At 39.9% G+C, this 22688-nt stretch overlaps 1 protein-coding gene across 1 annotated transcript in view; it reads left to right on the plus strand.

Annotated features, from left to right (window-relative positions):
* The window catches only part of LOC128739903 (protein eva-1 homolog C), a 200749-nt gene that overhangs the window by 79993 nt on the left and 98068 nt on the right, over positions 1 to 22688 (plus strand). The window contains exon 3 of the mRNA XM_053835405.1: positions 15802 to 15920. Coding sequence (XP_053691380.1) covers positions 15802 to 15920 — 119 coding nt within the window. The remainder of the gene's footprint in view (positions 1 to 15801; positions 15921 to 22688) is intronic.

Below are 22688 nucleotides of genomic sequence, written 5' to 3' on the forward strand. Positions count from 1 at the left end.
CATACAACGCATGTAGCATGTATACACGAAGAATCGAATGATTACAAGCAATGTTACAAATTTTCATCACGATGAAGGCTCATCACCTGCTCATCAGCGATTTAAATCTTATCAACTGGCAACTCTATCGTATCCTGATTGCTTGCGATGAATCGCCGACGCAAAAACTGGTGAGCAAAATACGAATTGATTACGCTCGAATATACTCGCTCGGTATCTCTGTCTTACACTCATCGCTAATCATCGTTAATCGCTGTCATCCAACCGAGAATGTATTTTGCGATGAAACGTAAACAAACATATTTTTTGGCAAATTACAAAAGAAATATTGCTCGTTCAAATATAAAACGTTATTCGTATCACATATAATAATTATGAACTTGTCAAACGTAGTATCTCAGGTGTTAATAGTCGAACTGAAAAACCAACATAAATGTTAGGTACATGTTTTTTGACGGTATAATTCAATATCCGAAAGCGCTTTTGCCTGTTTTCCAAAATTGATAAATCATAGCTACTCATCGCGATGAGTCAAAATGCGAGGTATTCGTTTTTGATTGGCATCACTAGCGATCAAATCATTGCATGAAAAAGAGTGAGTGGTAATTCGCTTTTCGCTCACTCTCATTAAATAATTCTCAGCTAGAAAAGCATTGCCAAAGAATTTGACGTTATGGAATCACCTTTGAGTGTGTTTCGAACCGAATCAGTACTTTTATCGCTGAATAGCAACATTGATTACAAGCATGAATACATGCCACTAATCACTACAAAGAGACTTACGTAGTCCTGCATCACCTATATATGCGGTCGTGTCTTGTACGCAACCCCTCCGATTTTTTTATTACCCATGGTTCCCCACGTTGAAGAAATTTTACCAATTCAATCCTATTTTATCAACAGCACATCTTTTCACTACAGTTTTAATGAAACGACAAGCATGCGTATTCATACAGACATATTATAACCGAACACTACAACTGTAGCACATTTTTTCAACACAGATATCAAATTCGCTTTGCGATCTGTTGGGACAATGAACTTGTGTTATTTTTGACGTAGGACTACGTCTTACGGCAAGTTTTGAGATAGGGTGTCATTCCACAAAATCGAAAAATGCGAGCGTCACGAAAAATGATAGGTATTGAGCGCTAATAGCTCAGCGGTTTTCCGATCGATTTTCAAAATTCTTACACCAGTCGATCGGAAAATCTTCTCAAAATTGACCCAAATGAAGAAAAGTATGGATTCTTGATGTTGAACTATTGAAAAATTGAAAATAATGAACCTATGTTTTACCAGAATTCTCGCTTCGTGATTGGTAGGAAGATTCTTTACAATGATCTAAACCTATACCAATTTGATATCTGTGCTTGGGAAGTAAGCCAAAACAAGTGACCAAGTTTCCTGATTTCAACAAGATTTCTTAACACCGCGGTTCAACCTAGACCATTTTGATGTCCTTGCTTGTGAAGTACGCCAAAGAGAGTGACAATGTCCCCTCGTGCCAACAGATTTCTTACGAACGCGATTAAACCTAGTCCAAATTGATGTCTGTGTTAGGGAAGTGTGCCTGGATAGGATGTCAGTAACTTTTTTTAAAGATGTGTAGTATTCATTGCTGTTGGAAACCCCTTGCTCTGCTACGAGCAACTCATTTTTACCGAAAAACTGGAATTACTGGATGCTAAAAAATGTAATCCTAGCAGCACTGAATGCTATATATGGCGCCGTAGTGCCCCAAAATTATAATAAGTTAGACGTGTTTTAAGCCGCTCCGAAAATTAAGTAAATTTTTGTGTGATTTTTTACGCGTGATACTTAATTCCAGGTATGCAATATTCCTTTTATTTCTTGCATTATCCTAGTATTGAAATTGTTGATGATCAACCGGTTTGATTTTTCAAAAAATCCTAATTCACGAATCTAAGATGCCTGACTGGCACGGAAGACGAGTTTATTTTCTTGTGCCACTCACCCATCTATCAGAATGCGTATCCTGACTCAGAAAAATATAAACGTATATGCTAATAAAAAATGCCCACGTTTTATTATGTGGAAAGAGTGAAAGGTGAGAAGGGGTAGGGGGGATGGATATTGGTAGCTACGCTTAACAAGTAGTCGTTTTGACTCCTACCATTTGTCCAATGCTGGAAGGTGCATGGGTCGAATTAAGCTATAATCTGAGAGTCCTTGCAAGTCGTAAGGACCTGCATAGTGTCGTCGTCCTGCCAGTAAAAACAAGTTAGATTTAACAAGTTCTCGGTCGGTCGTTATCTACAGCAGACGGAGGAAGAGATTGGTAATAAGCACCATTATTCGTGGCTGTTCGAAATTTGAATAACTCCTCAAAAAGTGATTCAAACTTCGAACACCCACGAATAATATCCGGTTTTTCCGGATCTTCCTTCGGGAAAATGAATTATCTGCATTGTAAAGCTGTACAAAGTTAACTTGTTTTAGTTGTGGTACATAAATAACGGATTAAAACTAATTATTGTGTGAAAAATTTAAATCATATTGTTAGGTGGATTTAAAAGGACAGTGTTAGAAAAAGAATGCAATTTCACTTATTTAAGTTGAATGATACTAAAAACATTAATACTTTTCAAAGTAATACAAGTGTTCGATGTCTGAGACTGAAATATTCGAGCTTTGAATGTCGACCATGAAAGTGTTCGAAGTTTGAATCAAAACCGATCAGCAGTTTTTTAGTGTTTTTCAATGTAAATTAACATTTCATCCTCATTTTTAAAATTTTAACACGAAAATAATTAAATTGTCATGCTATTAAACCATTCATGGGAGTAGAATAAAGATGTTTTCGAACATTTTTCTTTGAACAAAGTTTCACCATAGCTTATGTGTTCGAAATTTTAATCAGAACGGTACTCCGCTTTCCATTTGTACTCCGCCAAATATAGGCAGCACGTTCCGCTCAAACACGGCAAGAGCACGTCAGCCTCTCGTGAGCAGCTCACAGTTTCTAGTTCATAAAAAACTCCCGGTCTAAATGTAGGTTTACTGTCTAATCTCCCGGTCTAATTGTAGGTAGATTGACAGCTTCGGACGGCTGCGTATGCCTCTTGATCAACCTTTAGCCTAGGTCTTTAGCAACCCGATTTCTCGTTTGATATCTAGAATATCAGGTGCATCTGTAAACATTTCTAGAGATTAACTTCCTTAGGGCCTCCTACTGCAACTTCGCCATTGAGTTGTTCATCGAAGAACATAATGTTGTTGAAAGTCGTTAAGAAAGAAAAACAAAATCTGCTAAGCACTGTGTTCTCCGAAGAACTAATGCCACCATTGCAATTTTGTGCAGTAAAATACCAATTTCATCTACCTACATAACGTATTCTTTTTTATCGGTACCTAGACTCTGCTTCCACATCTGCAAAAAAACATTTTCTGTCACGAATGACTTGCAATTATCAATTAATGTTGTAGGAATTCCCCCGAAATCGGTAGTCGTTGTAAATGCGCCACCACATGTAAGCCTTTTTAATTCGCCCGTTCGTTCCCATTTCAATTAGCAATGTTTTGGTTTCCCCTTATTTTTCTGAAAGCAGGGATGTGGGGATAATATCAACATAAATTTTATATTTTCCTACCCCCGATAATTGTATTGCCCCAAAAAACCCCAGAGAAATTGATGCTGTGCGCTCCCCGCTGTTCGGATGCGATGTGTAAGGACAATTGTGATACCGCACCATGGTTCCCGCAAGCGAGAAAGCACCCAAAATGCGAGACTCACACCACAGGCTGCACACTAAACTTCAGTGTGTTAAGAGTCTGGGCGTTTGAATTAGCCAAAAGAGAGCTTTAAATTTTGTAAATTTAGGTCATTTTACAAATGATGCGGATTTCACATAAGGATAATTTCTTCGCTTTATGAGTGACGCAAATCATCTACGTCGTCTTGAAAGAAAACGAAAAAAAGACATTTTTACCGTATAACAACTTTTCAGTGTACAGCTGTAAAAATAGTTCCATTTTCTCATATTATTTTCTTCCTTATGGTGCAGTAGAAGCAAGCGTAATATAATAATCAAATAAACCAAGTAATTATTAGTTTTCTCTTATCGTCTATTCCCGCACTGGTTTGGTAGAATAACGAGCAACCATAAGCAATGCTTCGCTGAGAAGTTAGCACGCTTAAGATGAATGATTGAATATAGTTTCAATATTAAAACTTACTGAATATTTCAACTTACAAAATTTTATTTGTTTCGTATTCCATGTACAATAGAATACAATTGTACATGCCTACCAATATGTTTGTTCGTGAAAATTGAATTCATATTTATCTTCAAACACATACTGTTAGCTTACGAAAAATTCTTGATGATAAAGGCTGTACCGAACTCCTACCTTTGCGGTGTAATAATTAATCATTCACGTTCAAATTAGTGAAATGTACCATAAAAAATAAATAATTGATACATATCAGCAAATCACCAAGCATCTGCAAATTGAATGGCGTCTCTTCAGAAATTTATTAGTCAAACATCTGTTATTCTTGCCATCAGTTTTTTGTTTCGTTCACGAAACAAAGCGATAACTCAAGTAAAACAAAAATATACAACCTGAGCAGTTGGTGTATAAAATATTAACTTGTTTTCTGTGTTCTTTGTAGACGTGCACATACACAGAGGGGAAAATGGGCGAGCAAAATCATTCCGCCGTTAGAAATTAATGGGACAAAATCTTTTTGCGGGATCCATCGCGCCGGTTGTTGGCGAAACCTAGAACGGAGAAATTATATCGTATTGCTAGATCAGTGTTTGTACATATGGTGGTATAATTACATGGGATATCATATTAATGAGTGCTTAATCAATTTGAGAAATAAATATGAGCGGCTGCAACTGGATATACGCTAACGTTATTATTACCTAATTAGTAGATGATTTCTAATACGATATCTAATATATGTGACTGTCTATAAACTAGATTATTGTTTATCGTTTATTTTATGTTTTATCGACAAGTTTTTGTTTCGTTTCAATAATGCTGATACAGAATTGAACAAAAATGCACATTTCGCCGAAATAAATACAAATACAAAATAGGGTAAGGAACGAGTTAAGCAGTGTTACCTATTTTAATCAGTTGAACATAAATGATCCGAAAATGCACTTTTTTATTCATATTTTCAAAATCTTTTGATAGGATCATCTTCACAAATCACTTAACCATACATTTGATGATTCACACAAACACAATTTACTGGGTTTCCGACAAGAAATATGATGAATTAAAAATTGTTGTCCAAAAACGAACATTTTTCAGCTGCTCTTCAGCAATCGCCACCTCGCTACTAACGAATTCATCAAATTTTCAGCACTGATTACAACCACTCTGAAAGTCAAGCACTCAATTGTCACATACCATATTATTCACTCTCTTTTTTTCTATTATCTAACGCTTTGTCACTAACCAAAAGTTTTATTATTTTCTAACAAAACTGAAAACAAATTCTGAATTGACGGAACCTGTTCACCACTAGCAGCAGCTGCAGCACAACTGATGAACTATCGTGTTGCTAAGACACTGTTTCGGTTCTGGAAATAAGAATTTTAAGTTTGAAATTAACTGAAACCTCCTATGGTGAAAACGTGGTTCAATACTTTCAAGAGAAATGTATGTTCATAATTAATTTTTCTTTATCAAAAACAACACAAAAGACAGCTTTTTCAATAATTTTCGAAGATTTTCTCAATGATTTAATAAAGCAACGATGTGTTTCAATGTTATTTGCTTTGACAACACTGTTCTGAGTCGGATCGTTTGTACTGCTATATGTTTACCTCTTTTGTTCTCCCACCATCCTTATGAACAGCGAGTGAGACGTGAAACTCGCAGTTTCCCATAAGAGTACCAGAGAATAAAAGAGACGACGAATACCGTTTGCCGAACGGTGCGGTTAGTGTATGCCCCGATAAACAATTTGGACAGATGGCATTTTACGCATCTATGCCGATACGCTATGCCGACTACGCATCAGATGCCGATTAGTAGGTCGCGGCTAGGAACGCGAACTTACTGAATAGGGGGACAAGTTAGAGGGATTTTTTAAGGGGACGTAAAAAAATTCAGATTTCAGGATTGCTTAAAAGAGCACCTTGCGGGTGAAAATGGGTTCGGTCTGTTCAAAATTAGTTCCGCCGCTCCAACTTTTAAAGCGAAAAATCAAAAGTTTAGCTCAACAATAGTGTCTTCCAATGGTAACAGCTTGAAGAACTAAAGATAGCAAGAAGATTGGTATGCTGATATCCCCCACTTAGTCAACCCATCGCTTGTAATAAGGTAAAACAATCAGTGACCCGCTTAGACTGCTTAAAACTAGTTCTTTATCCTATAACTAGATACGTGCATGAAAAAATGGCAATGTTGCGTTTTCAGCGAAATATCTAATTCTAATTGGGACCCAACTATCAACTTTAGTTTTTTTAATTAGTATCCAACATTGTTAATTCGATACAGATTTATTTCACCGGTAACAAATAAACATATCAACGTATTATCGTGAAATTTTTGTATCAAATACGTTGTCACCTGATGTTTTATCTTTGGTTACTATAGAATAACTTTATCTGACAAAAACGATTAAATTATTGTATTATTTTACAACTCAACATGTTACAACTGCTTTGTATAGTTATACTTTCTATGCTACAAGGATCCGTAGCGAAAGCAATACACATCATCCTGAACAATGCATAGATGTAAATTCGTCATTACGTAAACAAGTTAAATGTAGCTTCAATTTGACGAACACTTAACTAACAGTTGGCGTGAAGCAGCACTCTTGGTCACCGCTACTTGGCCAGGAAATACGACATCACTGAAGCCTTTTTGTTGCTATCCAGTTGCCTTTTTCTTATGGCTCAAGGTTTACTAAAGCTGTTGTTGGCTGCTAGACGAGTGGAAAAGTCTCGTGCAACTGTTAAATTACTAATGCAAGCCGTTTTGTGGTGGACGAATTGCTATGGTGTATCCAAAATTTGACATTATTAAACGATAAACTTTCATTTAAATTATCTTTAAGCTCAGTTTCTCCATTGCATTAAATCATTTTACACGCTTAAATATTTATAAATATTCCTCTATTACAAATTCATTCTGTGAATGAGAATAGGAAACATAACGTTGAAGAGATGAAAAATGGCAGACTGCGTTCTTGTAATTAATTAAAGAGTTTTTATAAACTGCTCTTATGCCTTGAAACCTTTTTTTTTTCTTTAGGTAGGAGCTAGGACTATACCTTATCGTAAGATGTCTTTCCATAATCTTGATTCTGGTTACTGTCATGTCAAGATTTTAATCGTTATTAGCTGCCAATTTTGAATGAATTTTAATAACTTTCTTATTACCGTCGATTCAAAAAAGATACAGTCATTACCTAGATTGTTTTTTAATTGTTTAGTAACAGAAAGTTTCAAGGACAACTTTCTCCGTACATATAGTACTGAGCTCCATCCATTGTAACCATGACCAAACTAATCAGCTTTACTGGTAAGCCGTTTTTGTCCACAATTTTCTGGTCTGTTTACATTATAAAAACTGTCCTAGAAAGTATGAAGGCACCCAAGGTTTAGTAAAAATAAAAGAAAAATGTTCAGTTTTTGTTAGATATGCTATTAAAATTAGATTAGCATAACAGTTTATGCCAACTGGCGCACCTTTTCGCGAACGTTCTTCATGAGACTTCTTAAGGGCCAAACATAATATTGCGTCAACACATCCATCAGCGTTATTCTGACAGTTTTCCCATGAGTTAATTGTCATGTTGACGCTTACAGATGCGTTGACGTAGCATTATAATTAATGTTTTATAACGGCTGGTTTTCACAATCAACGGAGGGAATCTCAGAAGAAAATAATGAAACAAACGTTTTGCTAGTGTCTCCAGAGCAAGACAAGTCGTAAAGGGAAAAGAACGGAAAATAAGGTAAGGGAGGGCATTGAAACAACGCTTACTCTTCTACTCCATTCTGGTGGGCCATTTAGCGTTAAGTTTGTTTCAGTCCTTTTCGAATTGCTGAATGGTTTCTGCTGGAAAGATATGTTTCCTGTGTTTTAACGGGTGGCAACTAAAATTTTGGAATTTTTTTCTCAAGCTGTCAAAAAAAGACAAAGATATGCAGAAGATCTGATTTACCGAAACTATAGATACATTATCCATTAGGCCATTGCAAATCATATTTAAAGTTTTTGTCACCCCCCCCTTGGAAATTGGCTTGAAAAATCGGAGGGCGAAAGAATAATTTGTAGTCAAATTTCTTTTTATAAAATCAATTATCTGTGGGCTCTACAGTCTGAAAAACTCGAAAAATGAGTCTCCGAGTTGAATTTACGCTTCTAGCAATAAACAGAAATGGAAATTCGAACAATGGAATTACCGAAAATCGTCCAAAACAATTTTCCTTCGGTTTTGTCTTTTGTCGTATATTTTTGCATAGAAAATAATAACGTATATATTATAAGCAATAGATTCGGTTTTCACGTTTAAACCTTAAATAAAAATTCTTAAAATGCATGTTTTTTTTTGCTCGATTAAAAAATTCTTTTTGTTTTTTTTTCGCCCCCCCCCCCCCCCTTTTCAGTGGCCGAACACCGGAAGGACAAAAACTTTATAAAATATTTGTAATGGCCTAATATTGCTTAATAAACTGTATCGTATTTTTGGTAGGTGAGCTATTTTGTATTGCAAAAATGAATATTTTGGACAGTGCCGAAATTGGAGTGTTGTAATCTCCTTTACGCGCCCAGCTCTTATCAAAATTGTAGGGAAAAATTTAAGTATTCAAAATTATATGTCATTGGTATTGCTTGATCTGGCTTAATCTAAATTTAAATATTTGTACATTTACCGTACGTTTATCCGCAGACAATTATCAAAATGCAAACCTGTCATACAGATGCCATTTAATTCTATACATTCCTGTGGCTGCAACTGGCAAGTCATGATAATAGATTCACATAAGCCAGTCCATGACTGCATAAGTCGCTTGTTTGCAAGCGTTTGTTATTTAGCAAGCAAAAAACCTTAACCTCTCAGTTGGCCTCAAAGAACGATGCTGGTCTTTCACGCAAAACGTTGTATGTTCGAATCTTGAACAGGATAGTCTTAAAAGCCAATAGAATTCTAGCGCTAATCCTGCAATTATCCTGTACTCTTACATCTGGCTGCGAAATATGTCATATAAGAACAGAAGGTCAAGTTCCCACATCGGAATGTAGCACCTAGATTTTACTGTGCTTTCTAGACAATAAAAAACACGTTCCAAAGTGAAGTTTTTCAAGTTCAAATCAAAGTGGAAAGATGCAGGGAACAGCTTAGAAGTTAAGTTGAGAATGAATGACGATAATGGCTCTGCTTTCCTTTTTATTTCATTTCAACAGTCTTTACATGTCAACACGGTGGGACTACACAACCACCGTAAATTTATTTTGGTTCCTTATCTTGAAACAGCAGCACCAGCCACAAGCTTGGTGTTTGTAATGGTAGTCCGTGTCTGGAAAGCAAGGCTAACACATGGAAAATGCAAGGAAAATATTTTAGCTTGAAAGTTTTCGTTAATTTTTACTATTTAGCGATTGGAAAACAATCTTCTCCGAACTACCATAAAATTGCTGAATCTTTCTTTTGCTGCTCTCCAAGTAGTGCCTGCAACCAGGGTTGCCACATGTAGATTATCCTGTGTTTAACAGATATTTGAAAGAAATCGCCTGTACAGAATCTGTATGCATAGAATACAGATTTTTGCCAATTACACAGATTAAACAGATTTTTGAACTTTTACATGAAAGTGAAAGAGACAAAAATAGTCAGCAAAATGACTCTCCATCTCTTTCACTCTGATTGTTTTGCATTGGACAGATTTTTGTACAGATATTTTTCCTCGCTGTACAGATGGCCAGATTTTTCCAGCAAAAAACACAGAATTATATGTGACATCCCTGCCTGCAACTCGTGGTTCACACGACTCCGTCATTCTCCGCTTTCTCTTTGTACTCTGCCAAAAATAGTCGTCTACAACACCATTCGTTCAAATACGACAAGTGCAGGTATGTTCTCCGTAAGCAAAGCTACTGTATCAAGTCTGTGGAGGACTACCGGTCTGATTAGCGCTTCGTCAGCTGTACATCGTCAGCTTTGTGCAGCGTCGAATGCTCCTCGATCGAAGCATCACGCGGAGGGAAAAGTTGACTCGTCTTCCAGCTTGGATACGTCGTTTATTCGGTATTATTGCCAGTGATGACCAGAGATATGAACTCATATATGAACTCATCAACCACTTCCAGCTCATCGCCGACAATATTCCTGGGAGTCCGTGGGAGGCGAACGACGTTTTCTCTACAGATTTTTCGACGCATTGGGTTGTAAACCAATCCTCCTAGCCTCAGTTCTCTCGTTTCGATGCCCGCTCGCCGAATCACACCTTCAATAGCGATGTTGAATAATTTAGAATCCATTTGCATACCGCGCTTCACAGGAGCTCAGAAGTGCCCACGAAACATGCACGCAACACATCACCCGCTGCAGAGTAGCTTGGATCAACACGATGCAGTTTGGTGGCCTCCGACCCCATACGGTCAATCGAATGATGTCCTCATTCCGGTCACGAATGAGGAGCTCATCGTAATTGCCAGAGGTTTAAAAACGAAGAAAGCGCCCGGTCCTGACGGGATTCCGAACAAGGTACTCAAAGTGGCGATCCAGGCATATCCCGATATGTTCAGAGAGATGCTTCAGAATTGCCTAGAGGTATGCCGGGGAAACCGCCTAGTGATCCCTCGTCGTACAGGCCAATTTGCCTATTGGACACGTTAGGCAAATTGCTAGAGCGGGTAATCCTAAACAGGCTGATGCCTGTGGTGGCAAGTGATGTCGGACTGGCAAGCACGCAGTTTCGCTTCCGTAAGAGGAAGTCCACTGTAGACGCCACAAAGTCCGTGGTGGAGAGGGCCGAGAAGCCTATGAAACAGAAAAGGCGAGGCGACAGGTATTGTGCCTTAGTCACAATCGATGTCAAAAACGCCTTTAACACGCGAACTGGGGTGCAATCGCGTTAGCGCTGCATAGGATGAGGGTACCGGACCATCTATGCAGGCCGCTTAAAAGTTACGTCGAGAACCGGACGCTAGTGTACGACACGGCGGATGGGGCGAAGAAGTACAAAGTGACAGCGGTTGTTCCACAGGGCTCGATTCTCGGCCCCACGCTCTGGAATTCCATGTGCGATGAGGTGCTGAGGCTCGAACTACCAACTGGGGTCGAGATCACTGGCTTCGCCGATGATATCGTCCTTACAGTGGTAAGCGAGTTTCTAGAGGAGGTGGAAATGCTGGCATCGGACGCCATAAACATTATAGAGGGTTGGATGGCGGGCGTCAATCTACGATTGGCACCACAAGACGGAAGCAGTGATGATCAGTAACCGCAAGTCGGCCTTAGAGGCCAAAATAATCGTTGGAGGACAGGTGATCCAAACGGTGAGTCTCCAAACGAAGTGTGAAGTACCTGGGTGTTATGGCAGACAACAGGCTAAACTTCACCAGCCATGTGGATTACGCTTGTGGTAAAGCGTCAACGGCGGTTACTGCGCTGTCCAAGATCATGCCGAACGGCTACGGTCCTAGCAGCAGTAAGAGACGCCTGATGACCAGCGTTGCCATGTCGGTGCCACGGTACGGTGCACCGGCATGGGCCCCGGCCTTGAAGAGTAAGCGCAATCAGGCATGTCTGAACAAGGTGTTCAGGCTGTTGGCATTGCGCGTTGCGGGCGGCTACCGTACCATATCGTTGGATGCGATTGAGGTCATTGCAGCCATGATTCCCATATGCATACTTCTAGGTGAGGACATCGAGTGCCATAGGCAAGGGAACGTCAGGGGCGCTAGGGACAGAGTTAGGCTAGACTCTATTAGGCGTTGGCAGGCGGAATGGGGTCGCACCGATCATGGTAGGTGGACCCATAGGCTGATCCAGAACATATCGTCCTGGATCGGTAGAGGACATGGTGAGGTAAACTTTTTCCTTACCCAGTTTCTGTCGGGACATGGATGCTTTAAGAAGTATCTACATACGCGTGGGCGAGTAGGCTCACCCTTTTGCCCCGTTTGCACGGTAGCCGAGGAAACGGCGGAGCGTGTGATGTTTCACTGCCCGCGTTTCACGACCACTCGGCGGCTGATGCTTGCGGTCATTGGAGAAAACAGCAACGCCGACAACATCGTGCAGAGAATGTGCGCTGAGCAGCGCGCATGGGGTGCCGTCGACAACGGAGGTGATAACGGAGTTTCAGCGGCTAGAACGTTTGCAACGACAGGGCCTGACATAGCTTAGCTAGGGTCAGTAATGAGCTGATTGGGTAGCCCAGTCCCTAAGTGAAGGGTAGTGGCGGTATGAAGTGACAAGGGGGTTGTGTGAATGCACATACGCAACGGATAAGTCGGAATGCTTAGTTACGTTCTGCCTCCTGAAGTAAAACCTAACGGTAGTTCCGGGAGGGGTTCAGGAACGGGCAGCTGGAGAGTTTTTAGTAGGTAGGCACCTTGTGAATCCTATTCGGCACCGTGAAGGTGCTGTGTATGAATATTTTCTCCCTGCATAAGCAATACAAAAAAAGAGTAGCTTGGATCAACCCCGTCAGTATATCCAAAAACCATTCTTGTACATTATCTGCAAATGCAGCCTTGAAATCCACGAAAATATTATACGTGGGCACCTCCTGACATTTCTAAGGGATTCATTGGAGAGAGAAAATTTGAGCCGTACTAGCGCGGGTTTCTATAAAAACCGTCTGGTACTACCCTATGAATTCTATTGTTATTGGGGATAGTCGACGTAACAAAATCTAGTAGAGCACCTTGTAGCCGACGTTGACCATATTGTAATTAGAGCACTCTTGCCGATCGCCCTTTTTGTAGATGGGACAAACCATACCTTCCATCCATTCCTCCGGTAGTCTCCCTTCCTCCCAAATCCTTGAAATTGTCCGAAATGTCGTTGCAAGCGGTTCTTTGCCATTTTTGTAAAGTTCTACCTGAAGTCGGTTCTTTCCGGCAGCTTTGTTGTTCTTCAGCCGACCGATTTCTCGCAGGATTTTTCCAAGATCAGGAGCCGACACGCTGCTGTTATCATTTATAGGCACTTCTAGGTTAACTTCCGTTCTGTCTCCTTCTGTTATATAGACGTTGAGAAGCTCATCGAAGAACTGCTTCCACCTATTCACCACCTCGCACTCGTTTGTGACCAGGATTCCCTCCTCGTCCCTACACGTATCAGACTTTGGTGTGTATTCTAAACGAGATTGGTTCAGCTTCGCATAGAACTGACGCGTCTTATTAGCTTGGAATAGTTGGTCTAACTCTTGACGATCTCGGTCCTCCTCCTGGCGCTTTTTTTGGGCTAGCATCATACCTCGAGACCAACTAGAATACCGAAGTTACGGGTTTCTAATTGATCGAGCAGCACCCTGGTAGGTAGGTAGGCTCAGGTACCAAATATTCATACCATGTCCTTCTTTTGTCGCTTTCGTCCATGCCGAACATTCCGAGTCGAATTTTCTTGATCGGTCGTACTAGAAAGAGTTAGTTAGGTAGCCTTACTAGGGCCACAATACCGAGTCTCGTGATGGGGCTGCCATTTTATAATGCCTAGACAAGACAGTGCCTACTTCCCTGCCAGTATGCGGCCTTAGTTTCCCAAGGAGTGAGTACCACGAGGAAATAGAGAGTTACTTGATAAAAGGCTAAAGACCACTATGAGCTCTATGTTGCGCATTATCAAGTCGTTCACCAAGCCCTAGTCAAAATACATTTTTAAGCATAACTTTTGAACAACTTGTTCTATTTAAATGAAACTTTGCATAAAACTTGCAATAAAGGGTGTTCCATATCAAATTGTATCACGGAAAATGCTGTAGGAAATTATCCATTGGGTATTTTCTCTTGAAAATTTGAGTAGATGTTGTTTAGAGTGTATTGTTTACACTGTACTTTTATCGCTGCCAGTTTTTCGATAATTGAAAAAAGGCAGCACTCGAAAAGCAACGTCGCGAACTAGTTTTGCGCAAGCACCTGGAAAATCCTCAACTCTCTCATCGGAACATCGAAAAACAACTCGGAATCGTGCAGTCAACGGTGAGTCGTGTGATTAATAGTTACTACGAAACTCTGAGCATCGAACGAAAGGAGAAATGAGGTCAGAATGGATATTCTATTAGTGTTCAGGATCACGAGCATGTCGTGAAAGCGTTTAAGCGGAATTCCAATGCTTCGGCCAGGGATGAGGCTAAAAAGTTGAATCTGCCCAAGTCTTTCGTTCAAAGAGCCAATGACCGGAAGAGACTGCATACGTACAATGTACAAAGGCTAAAAATCGTGACAAACGGCAAAATACGGTGGGAAAGTCACGGAGTTGGAAACTGTACACCTAGATGCTGACGAAGTACAACTTATCTCAATCTAAAGATATTTTCCAGCATGATATAACGGAAAAAATAATTAAATACATAGGTCAGAAATCAGTATTTTACGACCTTACTAGCTGTAGCCCGCGTGCGTTGCTTCACGTTTAACTAACTCTTTACATTCATTGCCATTAAAGATTTCATTCTGCAATTGATTCACTTGCTGCATATTTCATGTAATTAACGTTTCATGGTTATTTCTACGCTATACTATTATCATACTTAACGTAGCGCTGCTACGGCTTTTCATTGCTATGCTGAAGAGGACCACTTCCACTCCATACTATAAGCAATTCATTTCTTATGTAGCCCAATTTACACAAGCGACAGGAAAAGTTCGCCTTCGTTTTCTTCTATCAAACAGCAATAGGAAATGCCCTTGTTAGAAATCAGGGATTTGTAAAAATCACTTCACAACTTATTTCCCGACGACGACGACCATAACTGTTGATCGTCTGACCAATGTTCTCGCCTTCGCAGAAGCCCTGAGCCACAGCATGGTTAACACGTAGTCAATGATCCTGTTATGTTCAATGAAAATGATAATTTCAAACAATGTCATGCTGGAAAGTTAACCAATTTTGCAGCGAAGTAACTAGTTGAGTGGCAGCAAAAAGTACTCGTACCTACCCGTACAAAAGCTTTAAATTAATTTTTCATTGTGTATTCCCAGACGCGTCTGGAAAATGGGAAAAGTTCCTGAAGCAAATTGTTGTTTGCAGTCAACTACAACCGTCGACATAGACAGCGACATAATCCTCGCCACTGTGACACCTATCTATTCCGTCTTATTTCTGAAACTGGCAGAGATTTTTACATTTTGCTGAATCTTTAAGAAAATCTTTTAAAATTTGTCGAAAAAACCTTTTTTTGTTTTACTCGGTTCACTTATCTGAACTAATTGAATATGCGTTTGTAAATAATCATATATCTATAATTATGGAGCTTACTTACTTTACTCACGAAATAAATTAGATACCTTTTGGAAAGCAGTTATGTTTTATCAATAACTAAAATTTGACGTGGCGGAAAAAAGAGGGCTGTTGCACACTTTTCTCCACGTAGTGATGCTCTACAAAATTTCCATTCTGTCGCGAAAGCCAACTGGCACAAAGAGCTTCTTAAGAGAAAGTTTTCTTTTCCTTTTTTGTAAATTTGCAAACCAATACAATTCTGTTTTGCCAAACTTGTTGAATATCTTGCACATTTTTCCTTCACATTCAAAGTGCTCCATTAGCCATCATCGCTTTAAATTACAAGTGCTCAATAAATAATGTCCTTCACGTTGAAAATTTTCATCTTTAATTATTTACAGATGCAAATGAGCAGAGTTTGTGTCCAGTAAGCACCGATGACAGCATCGAGATCAGTCTTCCCGGAACCGAGATCGAAATCAAGGCACCCGAAAGCTGTACCTGGCCGAACGCTTTGCAGGTAAGTAAATGAACACATTTTCCCCTGGTCCGGCGGCAAGAATCCTGCCAAGTAAACTATAACTTTTCAAAGGAGCCATGAACGTGGGCGCGATGACAGCTAAAAAACGCGTTAATTCCTATCTCGCCGACGCCGAATAGGCGGCACTGTTGGAAGCAGTGCGAATATTTAAGGCCAAACTGAAGGAGCCACATCGCAATTTCCGAGTGTCTGAAGGCAATTAACGATCTCAGCGATAAATTATAATTTATGTTAATTACGAAACTGCTGTATAAGTCAGCACCTATTATTTATTAGCAGGAATATATTCACCGACTTCAGATTTGTGCACTAAATGGCTTTCACTGGAGTATGTTAACTAAGCTAAAGTACCGGGCAATTTTCTATCATGAAAGCTTAACTTCGAGTGACTGGTCAAACTTTCTAGTAGCTCATTATTTGGAAATTAATGTTTCACATTTCTGATGTTTAAAACCCTGTTCAACCATTGACATTGGAAAATTGTTTCTTTCTAGTACGTTAACGTAGAATGTGAAAAAATTACATTTACACCCAAAACAAGATTAATGTTGGGTGAGTTGGTTTAATAGAAACACAAAAGTGTGGGAAAAGTAATTTCACTGTTGCATTCAAACATTTGAGCATCATAATGGCTAATATGTCACCAAACGCCAAGCGGATAATTTAATATTTACCACCAAAGTACCAACGCAATGAAAAGAATTTTTTCTTTGAATTTTCTCTGCTTGAAACTTTCTGACAGTTTCTCCAACCATAGATAGCTCGAATGTACCAACGCAGACAAAAACAAGAATAAATTCGCAATAAACGAAAAGTCACGCGGCCTGGACAGGAGCAAGCAGCACCCGAAGAATCTCAATGAGCGTGCCCAGCGTAAGCCGGAGATGACAAAGTTTACCATACAGCTTTCACGGAACAGTTCCATTACGTTTCCAATAGTTTACCAGCGGATTACGGCGATAATATCATCTGTCGTGTCCTCTAGCGTAATAACAGGATTATAAATAGCCAGCCCATTTCCGTTTCCTGGTGGAATATATTCGCTCATGCCTTCCCGGCGTCGCTCGATGGCTGCAGCAAGACGGAGAACTTATTTGCGGTGAACACATAGCCCCACTTACACTCGAACCATATGCTGTTTGCACGAGTGTTTGCCAGTGTATGATCTTGGTGTGCCGGTGGTCAGACAGCATTTCCGCTGTGACTGTCTCCTATCGAACCGGCAACCGGCGAGTTTGATGCAGCCAGGAAAGGATTAAGAGAATTTCCTTAAGGTCTGTTCTTACGAAAAGGAGATCCGTTTTGCAGGCTTTCCGCGATACTGGATGACATTAACCCAATCTGAATAGCGGTCACCGCACAACTTTCCTTCTCCCCTCCATAACCCATTCCCAGGCTAAGTTATAAAAGTTGGAAATGGAATATAATATAGTTGGGAAATCATGTGGTATTATCTACAAACTCGCCATTCTGGTTGGGAGCATCGTTTCACCCAAGTACCGCGCTGGTTTTCATAGTATTATTATTATATCTGCCTTCCAGCGTGTTTGGTAATAATTGAAGCAATTTTAAACGAAAAAAACACTGGAGTGCTGGGCAAGCAGAAATGCATTGACTTTCGTTAAAAACATTCTTAATTTACAGTAGAGTAGTACGGAAATTTAAGAGAAAACTTTATTTTTCTGAGAAACTATATGAGATAGCCTTGCAGCCTTGCATCAGAAAAAAAACTATGCTTTATGAAAGACCATTCATTCGGTATAATTGACGATTGAGGTTGATACTAATTTTGTTGATAATTGCAAAGCTAACTTTTTTGTTTAACGAGCAACGGCATTTTTTAGCTTCGAAAACAATTGCGCATTTTGGGTTTATTCTCAGGCCCCTCATTTATCCTTCCATCATGCTGCATTCTATATTTACCCTTTGAAGCCTCTTGACAGTGCAAAAGTCTCTCCTATAGTTAAGTGTACTGGTCAGAGGAACGAGTGAGTCCTCGCCAGGGACGGCTATAATATGGGATAGTTCTAGCAGCGAGGAATAAGTGGGTAAAGTAGATCAAGCGTTGAAGGGAGGATAAACCCCAATACACACAAGCATGCGTAAAATTTAATAAGCATGTCGCTCATTCAATAGTGATTATAGCAAAAAGAAAAGTGTAGGTCATAAAGCAAACACCCGGGTGATATCACAATAGATCAACTATACTGGTTGCAGTGATGAGTCCACACATGGAAAAAATGACATGACAATATGCAGTATTTTGACTGGTCGCTATGGTGGCTAAAAAGCTGTGTTTAAGGTCTGATTTATTAGCGCGCACTTAGGATTTAACGTATCATTACAAAAATAAATCTAATTGTGTCCGATTGCACGAGCTTACTGGCCGAACGATAAATCAGTCAACTAAAACTAAAACTTGACACATTCCTTTTTGCATTTAAAAACGTGTGTGTTTGCATGCAGAATGATGAAGGAATTCCTCTATATTGAATTTGACATTTGCTCTTCACTTATCAAAATGGCGTGTTTGCAAGAGAAGCAACGTATCAATTTTTTTCTTCCATATCGTGCAAATCTGAATTACTCGAATGTCGAGTTAACGAACTCATTAGAAGTGTCGATAGCCAGGAAGGCTGTGTCGGAAGAATTTGAAAGTCGTAAGTCGCAGCGATGATAAACAGAATGACCAGCGCTTTCAAGCGAACTTCAACTTCTTCGTCCGAGATGTCACAAACAAACTAGAAATGTCGTCTACAACCGAGCACTGCGCTGAGAAGCGAGCCGGCCTCTCGACTTATAAAAAAGGAAGTGAGACATTTTCAAGCATCTGAAGCTGTCAAAGTCTGCTAAGAATTATCTGGTTTAACAAGCTATCTGTAGTAAAATTTTTACTGCAATCGAGACCATCAACCAGGAAATTTACGTAAACGAGTAGCGTAAAGTCAAATAGGTGACAACGCACGCCAAGCTAAACAAAGTTCAACGCCTTGCATGTTTGTCAGAGACTAGCGTCATGCGCTCAATACTAACTGCAGCCATGGAGGCAATGTACATCTTCATGTAAAGAAGGAAGCCGAACTCGGTTCACTAAGGTTGCAAAGGTGTCATAACATACTTGAAGGAGGCCAAATTGGCCACCTTCGCGTATTAAGAGAGTTCAAATTACCACCCCTAGTAACGATAATCTCTTACTGGGTGGAGGCACAGCATAACATGGTTATTCCATTTACCATATAGTAGATATAGTATAATTGATACATTGATACGTATGGAACAATGGAGGACCCGTTCTTTCATCCGGAACCATCTGTTTCTTTACAAATGGATAATAAATTGGGGCTTGCTCCGGAGTCTACGGACCCAGGATAAAGAAGGCTCTTCCACTAAACAAATGGCCCTCCGTTTTCCAAGCGGAAGTATATGGAATATACATCTGCGCCAAGCTATGTCTAAAACGAAAGTATAGGCATGCAAAAGTCGATATCTTTACGGACAGCCAGGCTACATTGGCTCTCAAGTCCACTAAATGTGCATCCAAATTAGTTAAAATTAGTTAAGGATAAGCTCAGTAGTTCATTGGCCCCGAACCGTTTCTGGGCACCTCCATATCCACTGTCAAAGGCGAATTAGGTACTAACCTGGGGAAAAGCTAGAAGTAGCATCCAGCTGACATCAAGCGCAGGACTGTAGACAAGTTAAACAATTTATCTACCCAGACCTTGCAGTAGTTAAATAACTACTTACCTTAACGCGTAGTGAACAGCGCACAATCATGGGATTCCTAACCGGACATTGTCCCTCTCTTTACCATTTAAAGAGAATTGATAAGGTCTTTTCTGACATTTACCGCTATTGCAATTTAGAACTAGCAAGTTCAGCGCACTTGCTCTGCTCCCGTGGAGCTGTTGCGACTTCCAGGTACACTAATTTAAAAGTAACGTGGTTTCGAGATATTCAGCATGCAAGAGGAAAAATGAAAATAGTTGTGTGAGGTCACCTGCAAGATTCATCAGCGTCGGCTCTGGAGCTGGCGGGACTGACGGATTATCCTAAAAGAGTGAGTAATTGAGCCGTCCAAAGAAATTCTCAAGGCTGTCCGCAAGGCGCAAGCTAGACGTCCCAAGCAACACAGTTTGTTATAGAATAGTATAACATTACATGCATCAGAACTTCTCTATTACCAGTAAAGCGCAAAAAATTGAAGTCTAATGAAACAACAATTGAAAGAAGTATGAATTAGGTTACTTCATACCATTTTAAAACGTTATTATAGCATAAGCTACAACTTGTTCTTCCAGTAGTTTAAATTTAGTATAATGGAGACATAATAAAAACTTCGTGTTGACATGTTGACAAAAACAAACATTATTCATTTGATATGAGCTGTCAAATAAATTCATGTTATCACAAAACATCTCAAAACCTTAATAATAACGATACATGTTTTCAAAGTACGTTTATAGTACTCTTAAGCGACTACTATCAATGAAGATTATTTTCTAACTTGTTTTGTGTGTTACTTGGGGTTGGAGTTGAACTCTTGATCGTCAACTGCGGTTGAGGGTCATTCGGAAAATCAATGCTGATCTCTTCATCACGGATTGTGCTTTGGCGAAAAAACTGAATAGGGACCGCTGTACTGTACGGCGAATCCGTTACCGAATAAGTGTGTAGCCTAACAGAAGCTTAAAACAATAAAAAAGCAAAGCCATAGGTATAAACGTCCTTCAGAACTTACCCTTCTTTATCGAAAGATTTCGCAACCGGTTATTAAAGTACAGGAAAATTACGAGGCTAGTGCAAAGATCCTATTAACTCTGTAGCGACACCGCCCAGTCGAGATTCGAACATACGATGACTGACTTGTTCCACTGGCACTTTCCGTGACGCTTAGTAATCCGGGACAAGCCATCCAAATCCGGGAAGTCCCGCATAATCCGGGAAGTCTGGTCAGCCTAGGGTATGAGCAATTCGTAAACTGTTTACCGTTCTGATTCAAACTTAGAACAGCCTCAAACTGCGAACAGAATAAAATGCACGTTAATATCGCTAATATGATAAAATATTATGCTTATCGTACACCACTGTGTTCGTTGGAATGTCCTCTATCCGGTAAGGAATGATATTGAACTGTAGGACTTCTTGTAAGAAATCAGCAGACGCTGGAAAAAAGTGAGAACTTAGATTTTAACTTGGTTCGCATGCTCTTAGCATTTCGTGCAAAAGTAGCTGTTATTTCGTAAGCCACTCTCAATGCATCCCCAGTAAACAATTTGGTTTGTATATTTCGGTTGCAACTGAGAGATACGAATTCATATCCGCACGAAAAAGTTATATTTCACACCACATAAGAACATATGAGTACCAAAGTGGAGGCAATATACGTGCAAAAATTTTGATAACTCTGCCTTACATTCTATACAACAATTTTTGGAACGCGCAACTTAATAATCCTTAATATACGATTAAGATATATCTAAATGTTACAGTCATTTATACTACTTTACAATTCACAGCAATAAGTTGTATATGACGACACGCACGACCGCAAATCAACTTATTGTACACTTCGCCTTGACATACTCTAATCATTATGCAATTCCAATGTAAAATGGACATGCATACGACTTAATGTGAACTTTCTATTCCGATCTAGTGTTATCTGGGTCGTCCTGACGCGGGTTTAGGCAATTGTGGTGCACTTGTCCGTCCGGCTCGCTGCCTGCCGGGCGTTGAAGATGTGGAAGCCGGCACGATTTTTGGACTAACCAGAAGAAAACATCTACCTCTGCCACGTCGCGAATTGAAGTTTCGGCCGATCCTTGAACAAACTCAATACCTTCCTGGCCTTCGCTAGATCTTACTTACTTACTTATGTGTCCGTGTCCGCCGGTCCGGCAGAACAAAGGGATGAAATGAGAGATCTTCACTGCCGACGGTTACCCGCCATGGATTTCACCTGTCCCCAGAACAGGTTCTCGTTTACAGCCCGGATGTCGTTGGCTAAGTTGCGTCGCCATGAGCCTCTGGGTCTGCCGCGCAAAATGACTCATGATTTCAGGTTTCTAGCTTATGTTTTATGAAAATACACCATGAATAATAATCATGATATCACGAACTTCTTGTAGTACAATACAACGCAAAATCATGAACTATTATTCATGGTTTTGAGCTGCCTGATATGGAAGTTCAATCTTGATTTGACAGCAGTTCAAACTTCATGATTTCAAGATTTTGTTCATGGTAGCGGAATCAGATTTCTTTCCGTGCAGCAGTAAACCTAATAGGGTCGGGCAAGACGCCGTTTTGTAACTCTTTGCACGAGAACGCCTCGTACTGAGCCTCGATGAAATGGAACTCTACACCTAAGTGCACCACAGATGTTTTCGTTGTTGAGTCGGTCAAACGCTTTTTCTAAATCAACGAAGACCAGCAGAAGAGAGTCCTGGAATTCGTTAATCTACTCCAATATCGCGGATGCGGATCCAAATGCGGATCGTTGTGATACGGTTTAAACATGGCCAGCACGGAATCCAGCTTACTGCCTTCAAAGAGAAGCGTTGATCTTCTTCTGGGTCCGGTTGAGGATTACCTTACAGAGTACTTTCAAAGTAATACAGAGCAACGTGATACCACGGCAGTTATCGCATTCAGTTGAGTTTCCTTTTTTACGCTTTGCATCCAGTCCACAGAAAAAATTGTGGTATCCCATATAAATATTGCTGAAAAGCTGATGCATCATCT

The sequence above is a fragment of the Sabethes cyaneus genome, chromosome 3 (genome assembly GCF_943734655.1).
Source record: "Sabethes cyaneus chromosome 3, idSabCyanKW18_F2, whole genome shotgun sequence".
In the NCBI taxonomy this organism is placed as follows: Eukaryota; Metazoa; Arthropoda; class Insecta; order Diptera; family Culicidae; genus Sabethes; species Sabethes cyaneus.